Source organism: Sinohyriopsis cumingii, chromosome 19 (genome assembly GCF_028554795.1).
Source record: "Sinohyriopsis cumingii isolate HCF-2022 chromosome 19, ASM2855479v2, whole genome shotgun sequence".
In the NCBI taxonomy this organism is placed as follows: domain Eukaryota; kingdom Metazoa; phylum Mollusca; class Bivalvia; order Unionida; family Unionidae; genus Sinohyriopsis; species Sinohyriopsis cumingii.
In genome coordinates, this window is record NC_142979.1 from 50784088 (window position 1) to 50797319 (window position 13232).

Genomic DNA, 13232 nt, shown 5'->3' on the forward strand with positions numbered 1-13232 from the left:
ACTATTAACTGACATATCAGAATGTGTTTTGAACCTTTCACGTACCATTCCCTGTCCAGTCAAAATGTGCGCTTAACATTTTTTGTACCATTACCTGATCTGTCAAAGTGTGCGCCGAACCTTTCTCGTACCATTACCTGACCAATGAAGATGTGTGCCTATCCTTTCTCATACCATTACCTGACTAATCAAAATATGTGCCTATCCTTTCTCGTATCATTACCTGACCAATGAAGATGTGTGCCGCGGTAGCAAAGGATTCGATGGGTGTCGTCTGCATGAAGAACTGGAGGCAGATGGCTATTGCTTTGATTACGACCTGCATGACGCCCAGATAATACAACACATGTACGATGGAGCTGAAGAACACCACTACAGGCAGAATCTGCATGGGAATGAAGTAATTATCAATTTTATAAACTTATTTCTCTTCAATTGCTAGCTAACGAGGTAACCTACATTTGAGCACTTACATTAACGAATATAGGTAACACAGAAAGGAAACAAAACATTCAGCAAGAAACAGTACACCTTTACTAAATATTAATACGGTTGCTTTATCCATTTAATTTTTCATTCTTTTGCTTTAAAAAAATACAATTGGAAAAAAGGTATAGTCAGGGTTGAATAGGGTCGCTTGTATATTTTGAGTTAATAGCGACTTTCTTTGACATTAACGTTGGCTGAACTACTGCAAATATTTATTTTTCAAAACAAGATAGAATGTGATGTATGTACGTTTTGCAAGATGCAAGGCTACTTGCTTTAAATGCCACTGGATGAAGAATGTAGTTTTCTCCGAAAACAAATTTAGATCCGGTGTCGGTGTATTCCAGCAGTATTGTCACCTGTTCCCCGGCCCACTTACAGGCAATGTAACCAGTCCGCCAACGAAGAATCAAGATACCCAGTGCAAACTGCAGCAGCACTCCCCAGACAACAGGAATCCAGTCCACCTTTAGAAAAAAGTCTTTAAATGCATGCATCTAGCTTTTAATTATGTTATCAAATAAATCTTAACGTATGTATTGTCTGCTTACGTACGATGGTTGATGACACTGAAGGTTGACACGTAATGACTAGCCTTTTTGACACTTGTTGTCATTTAGTATCAGTACCTAGGTTGTGTCACACGCGAATATTACAATTTCTTTCATGATTATCTATTTTATGCTGCAAAGATCTATTGATCCACGCATTCAGTTATCCGTTTTTTATTCAAATTTATCACTTATCATCGAAACTACCCTCATCGTTTATCTGCTTTTTCTCACCTTGTTAGCATATATGTACATTTCATATTTCATATTCAAGATGTGTTTTAAGTGTTGTGCCTAGTATGTTCCTTCTACAGCAACAGATTTGACGGCCACGTGGGTAGGCGTCATTCAACGCAGGGAGAAGATGTTGCCTGATTCAATATCTTTGGTTGTTGTTGTTGTTGTTCCGTAAAGTAAGGACAGAACATTCATTCCTGACATAAAAAGTTGTGTTTCAACTAAAGAATCTCAGAGACATTTCGGTGTCGTAGCAAAGCTTATTCACCTGTGACCCCTGTCAATCTCATCGAACGATCAAACGAACCAGTTTAGACCTATAATTTGTGACCATAGACGTGTTGTAATCCATCAAAGAAAAGTATTCATTAAAATCAATTAAAAGCTCCATTAGAAATTTGTGTTTGCTGATTTCATGAAAACAAGAATAGAAATATTCCAAATACTTTCATTTTATTTCATGCTGAACAGCAACCAGTAATGTTTTCCTGATGTTTTCATTTTGATCTCGATTCCGTGGACGCTTGCATGTTCACCGTCTTGCAATATCCATAACTGCACTTTAGTCGATATAATGGCTTCTTCTTGCATAAGCAAATATCGAGGAATAATGGAATAATCGCCACTTGCAAGGCTTGGTTTTCGTCACACTTCATATATATATATATATATATATATATATATATATATATATATATATATATATATATATATATATATATATATATAACCCATAATAAAGTATGTAAGATTGTTTGTCTGGCATTGAGAACATTTGATCCTGGTGCTTGAATATATGCATCATAGAGGGTAAGAAATGTTAAAAACATGGAGAACAAGGAAACCCAGGGATAGAAGCCAACGCAAATATCCGCACTTTGTAACCTTCCGACTCCCTTCCCACCCACCCTGAAGTTATAAAACGTTCGTTATCCTCTACTCATCTTCATAAAGCGGCATTTTAAACACATCCATGTTTTGCCAATCAATGTAGGAAAAACAGACTGACGCACGAACTAATATGACCAACCACAAAGTGCGAATATATCATTTTCATCAAGTGTCATGCGTATGATAGAAAATGTACCCAACCTTTTTTTTTCACATGCACCAGAAAACTTAGATAAAAATGCTCTATGGCAGCTAAAATGAATTAGATTGGAAGGTAAAGGGTCATGACTTACTTGGAAGATAAAGGGTGAGACTTACTTGGAGGATAATGGGGGATGACTTACTTGCAATGGACTTTCTGAGGTGACAAAGAGAAATATAAGGAAGATAACCAGACCGGATAGTGGAATCCATTTATAGGAGTTGTCCCAAACATCTATTATGAGGAAAATGGCAAGACTCATAACACACACCAACGTAGAAACTCTGCATGGGAGGAAAAAAAAAGAGAAAATTTGTGATTTATTAATTTGTATTTCTTCTTATTCAGGAATATACCGACTATATTTTTCTAGATATTCTTATTATTAAACATGCAAGCATTCATTATGCTTATTGTACCAGTAAGTTCGAATTTCTCATGAAGTAGTCTACTTTGTGGACTCAATGAAGTAACAGTTGCCTGTGATAAGACTACATAATTATATCAGGGGAATGTTTTTGACGGGGAAAACAGACATGTTAGCCTCAGTGCTTGGAATTAAAAGCATGGCTAGACCATGTCCGATAGAATCAATTCTACAGCTTGTGCAAGCGGAAGTATTTGTGCTCTCACAATAATGCTTAGTTGTGATCTAGAATTCATAAAACGTCCACGATTGAGACAGAATTTTTTCAGATCTTTTGGGATAAAGTATATTTAAAACTATTGGTGATACTTTATGGAACTTTCCGTTTTCGTAACTTTTTCTGTAAAATACTCTTGAAAGTTTTAAACTTTCTCTTTCAAACAACTATGATTTCTAACAATTGGGATTTGATTTAAAGTCCAGGTCTTTCATTAGAAGGTTATGTGTGTGTGTGTGTAACATTTTTATTAGCCCTCTAATAGATTTGCATGGGTCAGGGTTTGCCATTCCATCTTCAGCGTATGCTTAAGGACAATGTATGTTCTATTACATTCACTATGAGATGATGATTAGATTTACATGACCAATAATTTTGGGATCAACAATTACATTCACAAATGGGATTTTAGCAAAATTAAAAAGTATATATAACAAAAACACATACATACATCTGACGTGTTGTTCAGACGAAAGGTATTATATTGATTATTTTAAAAATATTTTTGCCTCTCTGAAACATACATGAATATTTTAAACAGTCCCCCCCCCCTCCAAACACGAATCAAATATTTATCAATAATGGTATACATACAGTTTTTAAATTTAATCCAGAAAATGAACATCTTTACTTCATACAAATATTTATATTTGGTTCATCTGCATATTCGCATACAGAACACAGTGAATTATTACTAATAACGATTCTATTCGGATACTTAATGGCTGTCAATATTTAATGAATTAATCTGTATTAAAACCACCGTAACTTCGTATCGTTATTATATTTGTACATGTTTTTATATATTTTACTAGTCTGTAAATTTATCGGAAAATTCAACTGCTCAATAAAAGTGTTACAAAATCTCGATGATCCTTTGTTGTCACTTATCACTAATTGAATGCTTACGAAAATAAAGATGCATGACGGTGCTCTAAAAGCATTTTTTATTCTAGAACCGGTTGCTTGTATAGTATGGCTATATTTAATACATAAAAGATACGCAAACTATCTACAGTCACATTTCTCACAAAATTACACACTTGTTTCTTCTTTAATTTCTATTAAAATACTTCCATTATACCAACTTAGTAAATGCAAAATGTTGTCTGGATTAGTCAACATTCGCTCATCTTGTATTTAAACAAAGTATTGTATATTTCCTTCCAAAAGGGATTTATTGTTTGTGTAGCTAATTTTCTGGCACATTTATAGCCAAAATGTATTACATTCGAAACATAAGTATGGAGTTCATGAAGTATTTGATATTGATGACGGCCTAACCCAATTAAGCGGGAGGGACTTAATACAAAAATCAATGTGTCTCATTTTGCAAGCAATAAAGACATAAGCCTGAATAACCGAGTTCATGCGGCTATGTCAGTGCCATTCCAAATATACTAAAAGAGAACTGAGTTCACAAAGGTTTTGGAAGTGCACGATGAATAGGAGCAAACACTGAGTTTTTACAACATCCACTTTGCCTAGAACATTTAAATGTTTGGGGTTTTCTCTTATTTTCTATAATTTGTATATCAGATTATTTTGAATTAAGTTTAAGAGGTTGTATTTAATTCAGATTTACATTAAAAATTGTAACCAAACACCATAATGGGATCTTTTATCCAATGTGTATTTCTCTCCAGACACAGTTGCTCTTGGCTGCCAAGTGGCTCCTGTTTTTCAATATTTGCTTTCGAACCCAAAGATTGGTGATATTTGTTTAAAAGTTCTGAAGATTTTTAATGCATTTCCGATCCATCTAACATTATTCCCGTGTCATCGAAATATTAGAAAAGTTTGTTTAAAAATCATTGTTATATCTAATTCATTCCTAACTACAGTGTTCAGTAGTTCTACGTATACAAGAATCAGATATGGTGAAATAGATTTTCCTTGTCTTGAACCTATTCTAATTCTAACGAAATTCTCAAAAAAGGTCCATTTTGTTTTACATAAAGATTTGCATCATTAAAAATGTTTTTTGCCCATCTAATAAAATCTGCACCGAAACTGAAACCAAATGAAGATGTTTGGAGCCAGTTGTCTTTTTGAAATTGATTTGAAGTATCAAACCTGGCAGATGATTTTCTTCTGTAAAATAGACGATGTCCTACAATAAACGTGTATTTAGGCAATATCTCTTTGGATATTTTTATGAAAAATTTATATACTTTTGTCTCAGATGTCTTATGAAAAGATACACGAGTTGCTTTGCCAAGATAGTGAAGCAAGCAAATTTTATAATCATATTAAATGTGTATCACCTACCTTCGAATTATACTTCTTGTTCTTTTGGTGAAAAGCAATTTTCCTTTCATCGTCTTCCAAACATTCCAAACGATAGAATTTATGCGACCATGAGTCAACTTCGATGATAAATAAAATATGATAAGCGGATATAATATGCATAGGAAAATACTTCCAGGTGGATCAAATGTGATAGAAAATGATAGATAGACTGTTATTCCAATTATTGAGAGGACGTATATCATTCTTTGGACAAAAATACACACTTTCATCTTTACATTTTGTAGCTTCCGTTGTAATAACGAAGCCTTCTTTCTTTCCGGTTCGTCTGTGCTGTATTTGTCTGTCGGAACTTGACCGTTCAACTCAACGTCATTTAATGGAACACAAACTACATTATCGTCGTCGCATGTGCTGCATTTGTCGCTTCGTGATTTCTCCTCCATCTTTTGTCAATAAATCTAGGTCAATAAAAAGAATGAATACATTAGAGACTTCATGGACCTTATTTTAGAAACATGGTAAAACAGATCATGCCAGTTTTTTTACGGTGTCATGACATGAGGAGTTACATCATGACGCCGCCTTTGTGTATTTCTAATTTACTGTAACATCCGTGAAAAATTCACATTCGGTAAAGTGACTGTCCTAAGAAAAAAAACTGTTAAGTACTAGCAACTTTAAAGGAAGGAAATAAATTATACGATCATCAGATATCTTAAAGGCAATCACAATATTAGTATACACAAATTACATCATTATTAGAAAGGTCAGTATGTTCCACTTAATGTTTAATTTCATTCTTCCAACGGTTAAGGGGCAAAAATGATTTCATCATAAACTGTTGATAATTGTGGAGGTAAAGTTTCATCCCGTATCCAAGAAATGGTGTTGTGCCTTAGGGTTTATTTCATTTTAATCTTAGCGTATGACAGTAAACAGAGGGTATGACAGAGACAGATACAGAGGGTATGAGAAATGGAGCTTAGATTACTAATGGCTTTGCTAAAGCTGCGTCATGCGAACCATTCCAATGGAACTTTAGGATCTCTATGATTGTTTAATTTCCCTGTCGTTAGGGTGATAATAACAATATAAGTGTGATCTTGCATAGAAGAATCAGAGCAAGATGGATTCGTTTCAGACAAAAAAGGAAACTTTCCTAAATATGACCAGTTCCTTCGAGCGACCAGAAGATAAAAATTATATGGTTTGTTTCAATTTATTTTTATAGATAATAATCATACAGAAATTAATAGACAATAAAGTAAATAATTCAAAGACTTTTATTTCGACTAATTTAGAAAGGATATCAAGACGGATGCGAAGTTTATATTGTCAAGTAAGAATCCTAAAGCTATTATGGGTTGAAAAAGGGGTTAGGCAGGATCGTTGAGAATAGCAAAAGCTTTGACTTTGCAAGTATAATAACTGTTGCACAAGAAGGGATGAAAGACTACATCGATCGTGCTAAGGCAATTGGGTGATGGGCTTTGCCCAGGATCGCACCAAGGCGACCAACCCAATATGGTCTGGTCCAGATACGAAACCCGTCCCCTTCTGATGGAGACTTCGGCAGGCTATCTACTGGACCACAGCGTTTTCTTCTAGAATGTACGAATCCTATGAAAGGATATAGGTATCATCGAATAAACCATGGCATAGTAAAGGTGATATATAAGAACTTAATATTGGTGGTTATCAACTATTGGTGGTTTGTAATATGACAGGGGTGAAACGGTCAAAAACAAATTACAAGAAGGCACGATGGTTTAAATCATAAATCCAATGGCATCGTTCAGATGCATGCAACCTGTAATGTGACATAAAACTGTTTGCTTTATAATCACTTCAGAATCACAGTCACTATGAGTCGGGTGTCATAAGTATGAAAGGCTGTTGTAACAGACTTATTGTAGATAGGACAAGAACAGTATCAACAGAATTAAGACATGTAACATATACTGCAAGATAAGCATTGATGAAAACACACTAATACACGCATATAAACAAAACAAAAAATACACACATGTACACAAATTGCAAGACAAACAATGATGAAAACATCAATACACACATGCACACTAACATTAAGACCAGCAATGATGAAAACACACGGAGACACGCATGCACACAAACTGTAAGACAAGCAATGTTGAAAACAGTGATATACATATGTACCAAAATTGTAAGACAAACAATGACGAAAACAGACAGATACACACATGCACACAAACTGGTAAAATAACAATGAAAACAAGAATACATACATGTACACACTCTGTAAGACAAGTAACAATGAAAGCATACGGATATACACAGGCATAACTAAAATTGTATAGGCTTAAAAACCTATGGTCACATTTTTTTTTAAAGATTCTGCTAAGAACCTTTCATTATGAATGTATAATGTACAACATAACTAAATGACCATACTACCATGAATACTAACAATTTTTCCAATAAGTATAATATTGACAACATTTTCCAGTTTCTTTCTTAATGGTCAAAGCTGAGTACGCTCCAATAATAATTAACGAATACTTTTCCCTAGTTGATTCTAGATATAATTAATTGTGTGGTACAAAAATAGTTACATATTCCAGAATTAAGAAAGAGCAACTATTCTTTTATGTTGATAATATACTGTTATTTTTGTCATTCGTTAATCTTCCTTTGTCTTGTCATTTTTTCAGCAAGCTGTTAACACTAATTATTATATGTTGTGTTCGCGACAGAGAAAATACTTATTTTAATAGCGACAAAAATACAAATGTGAAAATATTTAAAATTTAAATGTTCTCTAAATTAGATTTAAAAGTTATTTTGAAGTACAAATATTGGAATTTGTGCTTTGAGAACGACCATTGTGTCCGATGTAACAGCTTCTGCAGGGAAGAAGGTTCACTGAATCTGAGCAACAGAATACTAGGAATATGTAAGTAGTGAAGTAGGCCACCCTAGGGACAATGGGACAAAGCATTAAAAAAAAACCTGGGCCACTCTAGGGACAATGGAAATTTAACATGGAGAAAAATCGTGGGCCACTCTAGGGACAATGGGAATTTAACATAGAGTTTGGGCTTGTCTAGGGACAAGGGAAATTAACATGAGGAATATAGTTTGGGCTTGTCTAGGGACAAGGGGAATTAAATATGGGATTTTTTTTTTTTTAAAAAGTTTTTTAAATTTAAATTTAAATTTAAATTTAAATTTAAAAAAGGGTAGGCAATTGAAAGGCTATCTCTTTTCGAGAAATATGGCTGGCCCTGAAAAGGGCCTTTCGCTTTCTTCTGCTTCTTCTATTTCCTCCATTTCCTCATCCAGCCCCTAATCTTTCCCCAAATTCCTTTGTTCTTCCTCTTTTCTTTTTCAGGTAACCAGTCTGGGTGACCCATAGCCCTGAACTTCTCTTGTATCTTGATCCAATTTTGATTGACTTTGTCAAAGGCCTCTTTCTTCTTTATTGTTTCCTTATCCTGTTTTTCTTGACTCCATTTTTCTTTTATCTTTTTCACCTCTTCAGTCATCACTTGTTTCATTATTTCTTCTCCTTTTTTCAACCTGTTCAGTCCCCTCTTCATATATGACAACTCCGTCCAATACACTATATGTTCTAGGAAGCACCGGACTTGGATGACATAATCCAGTGCTTCCTTCAAACTCCCCACTCTGACATAAGGTGGGTCAATAAATCCTCTTGATTTGTTGACTTCATCTTCTATCATTCCTTCTATTATATGTCTGGCGGTTTTTATACGTTCGACTTGCCTGGTTACCAAGTATTCTTTATCTTCATACTCCCATTCCTTTTGTATCCTTTCTATAGCATATTCTGCATCTATTATCCAGAAATAGATATGCCTCAATTGATTAAATAAATCAGTCACTTGCGTCATCTTGTTTAGATTATTCTTTGTAGAATGGTTTGAACGACGAATACTGTGGGTTCTTATACGAAAAGCGCGGACGTGATGGAAAACATCCCTCAATACATAAAAATTGATCTTACCTAGATCATGACCAAAACAACGCGCGGACGTGAAGGAAAACATCCCCCACTTTTCTCATTTCATATAATAAAACCCAAACTATACTCTCCACATACGCTAAGAAACAATAAAAAAACCCATAATCTACTATTCACACAAACTTACGCAAGTGCTTACAAACACAAACACACAAACACATACACTCACACTATAAAAAAAGAGTTAGTGTTTATATTCACACTACTCTACCTACACACATTGGCAAATTGATGGTTATTTCTTTTCTAGAGTATTGGGTAGCCCTGAAAAGGGCTGTTTTTTTTTTGAACTTCATGGACACCTGGTTAATGGTGGCACCTTCCAGGCCTGGCGCCACATACACATCTTGTCCCCCAGTTACTTTTTACCTTTTGGGGGGAGAGAGCAGAGGCAGGATATGTGGCTTCAGAATCCCAATTTTCGCTCTCTGGGATTCTGAAATTTCTTGTTCTTCTCTCCTTTTCCTCTTCCTCTTCTTTGTTTCTTCTCTTCTCCTCCTCTTCTTTGTATTTTCTCTCCTCCTCTTCTTTATTTCTTCTTTCCTCCTCCTCTCTCATCCTTCCGTCTTCCACAATGGCTTCCGCGGCCAGTTCATTCAACAGGCGCCTGGCATATTCCAGATGCACATGAAGTTCCAGTTTCGCCAGTCTCGTGTTCATTTTTGGTGTTGATCAATCAACAAGGGTAGCTAGACTGCCCAGCGAGTTTCAATTTATAGTGAAAGCGCGGACGTGAAGGAAAACATCCCCCTAAAAACATAAAATTGATCTTACCTAGATCATGACCAAAAGAAACAACGCGCGGACCTAAAAGAAACACTCACTCACTTTTTATGCTACCCATCACTATTTTAAAATTTTTTCATAAATCACTTCAATAGACTATCCACATACCCAAAGCAATCCAATCTAACCCCAAATCTAAACCTCAAACACCAAAAAAGACATCATTTTAATCTACTATCCATACCAACATACTTTAGCACTTACAAACACAAACACACAAACACATACCCTCACATTTTTAAAAAAAGAGTTAGTGTTTATATTCACACTACTCTACCTACACACATTGGCAAATTAATCGTTATTTCTTTTCTAGAGTATTGGGTAGCCCTGAAAAGGGCTGTTTCTTTGTTTGCCTTGGCAATCTTTTTTAGTTTCTAAGAATGCGATGTCCTCTGAGGATAGACTTTCTGGCGATAGGTCTGCTTCTTCGGAAAGAGAAGTAGAACTCTTTGGTGTCGATACGGCAATCTACAAAGCCTCTGTCAGGTTCAGGTTGCTGCTGCTGTTGCTGTTGTTGCTGCTGTTGTTGCTGTCTCTGAAGTCTGTACTTCTCTGTCCATTCTTCTTTCTCCCTGTTCATTTCTTCTCTGAAGAGCTCTTCTATCAGGTCTTCAGTGACTTTTAGCATTCTCACATTCTCTATTTCTTCTGGCTTCGGTATCAGACTGTGTCTGACCCTATGCAAATTCACGTAGGCTTCGTTGAGCTTAGCTAGTTTGGAGCACATCTTCTTAGGAGGATGAGTCGACAATGGATGGTTAGACTGGAAACAACCCCGGTTCTTAAAGCCAAAGCGCGGACGTGAAGGAAAACATCCCCCACACGGTTTTCGAGCCGCAACGTTCAATGAGTGTCATGAGAGGGATAGTAAGAAATGAAAGAGCATCAATCCAACATTCTTATAGTTAAACAAACCACAAAGGCATTTTTTTCAAAACACAACATTTTTTATTCAAAAATCACTTAACACTAAACAATAACTCTAACATTTTTAACAATAATCCAACACTATAACATCAAACAATTTTTTCTCCATTGACAATCTACTTTAAACAGGGCTGACAACGTTGTGAATGAAATTGTGATTTCCACTGTTGGAAATCATTAGGCCATTGATGGACACTACGTTTCCTAGCTTGAGACAAAAGATAAGCATAATGGTCACAAAACCATCGATCTACTTTCGCATCGTTTCTAGAAGAAGAACGAGGATCAAAATGAGTCACTAAATGTTCTAAGGAATAGCCCAGGCTGCGATGATGCAGAAAATACACACAGTACTGTCCACACACCAAGGAATCTGTGCCTTGTAATGTCACATTATTGAATCGGGTGGTCTGAGCATTTCTTCTCATAAAGTCGATGATATCGTCTTCCAAAGGTGGCAATCCGTACGAATCGAAATATTCCACACATCCTTCTTGAGGAAAGTAGACGGCTACCCAGTGGGTTCCTGGGAGATGACTGTCGTCCGTGTTGATCACGTAAGCTTGATGGTCTTTAGGTTTGCGATGAGGGAGTTCATCTTTAGCACAGACGACAGGATTCCAAGAAGCCGTATACGAACTGTGGTTCAAAAGGTAATAAAGTTCCCAGGTATCCATTGTTTTGTGTGGTTTTTTCTTCTTCACAGGTAACAATAAGTCGTCAATTCGATCCTGACTTTTTGCTTGAAAATGTCTGACGAATAAACGGTTATTCGTTCTGTTTCCTCACTCTGATTCAGGAGAGCTTCGATACGATGGATCTCTTGAGTGGTTAATGGTGGACAAGAATGTTCACGCAAGTCTTTATACCACTGGTGCAACACGTCTTTGTTCGAGATGAGACTCCAAGCTTCGTCCAGATACTCGTCCAATTTTTCTTCTTGACTCAACATCAGGCATTTATCATGTTGAATTTGACTGGGATGATCGTTTTGACATCCATAGCAATTTTTCTTGATCAATTCCGTCATTTTATCGACCAAGTGTTTGGCAAAACAGGAGACTAAATGGGCTTCTTGTTCTGGCCATCTTGACTTCATCATGACAACTTCTTCGTCTTTGTCTTGGGATTCTTCTTTTTCCACGGTCTCCTCACATTCCATGTCCAAAGTTTCTCCACTAGGCAAAGAGGGATAACAGTCTTCCATGGCTTCTAGTAATCTAGAATGACTTCTCTCAAACTGTTGATTTCTATGGTATTATCGAATTCTGCATACAGGATGACGTTCACCGTTACATCAGGGTCTCGGTTTGCAAACTGAATTTCCACACGAATCTGACCGGATTTTATAGGGTGGAAATGTCCCTCGTCGCTGCCTTGGTCAGGAGTGAAATCGAAAGCCCACAAAACATAGACTCCTACATAATCGTCGTACGTAATACCGTGACTGGTGTTGGTTCCTAACTGTCCCGTGGCTTCGTACAGGGACAAGTACGATCTCAAGTAATTCTTCTTGGTAAAGTCAGGTTCGAAAGGTCGGGTACACAAGGTCTTGCCATCGCGACTGACTTCGATCTTGGACACGCCAAAGTGTTGAAAGTAGAAAGGATTTTTACCCAAAGCTCCGTTGAAGGCTTCATTCTCGACGATACCAACGATCAAACGTTTGGGTAACTGTCCTTGGAACAAATGATCTTCGATCATGGATCGCTGTCCCTTGGGAATGGTGAAGGTTTTCACTTCCACGCGTCGTATGGGATACTTAGCGGTCGTTCTGCTCAATGTTTGACTGATGTCGTTACCCACTTTAGGTAACACTTCCACGCGTCGTACGTAGAGCCTGGCTTCCTCGATGACAGTTTTGCAAGCAGTAGTACCTATCAAATGGAAAGTGGCACTGCTACGATTCAGTCTCAGGCGAACATTCACCCCGTTTAGCAAATATTTCTCTTGTAACCACATGTCCAAATGCAAACGATCCATCAGTTCTAAACTCTGTTCATCTTTGATTCTGTTTCTTCGTTCTACAAATCCGTCATTGTTTTCTTTCTTTTCATCAGTTTCGAAATTTTTAAACTTTTCAGCTTCGTCAACTTCCCATAGTACAGAGGCATTGAGATGAGTGTTCTTGGCGTCTATTTCGTACGTCAAGAGATTTTCCAGGTACGCTCGATAAGGGTAAGTATCCATGCTGCTGCTGACCAGTTTGTTGTTCAAGTACA

General features: G+C 36.5%; 1 protein-coding gene across 1 annotated transcript in view; it reads right to left on the reverse strand.

Moving 5' to 3' along the window:
* The window catches only part of LOC149775694 (solute carrier family 28 member 3-like), a 45687-nt gene that overhangs the window by 13440 nt on the left and 19015 nt on the right, over positions 1–13232 (reverse strand). The window contains exons 2-5 of the mRNA XM_089944282.1: positions 5286–5725; positions 2513–2654; positions 765–956; positions 224–385 (exon numbers count right to left, since the gene is read on the reverse strand). Coding sequence (XP_089800408.1) covers positions 224–385; positions 765–956; positions 2513–2654; positions 5286–5710 — 921 coding nt within the window. The 5' untranslated portion in view covers positions 5711–5725. The remainder of the gene's footprint in view (positions 1–223; positions 386–764; positions 957–2512; positions 2655–5285; positions 5726–13232) is intronic.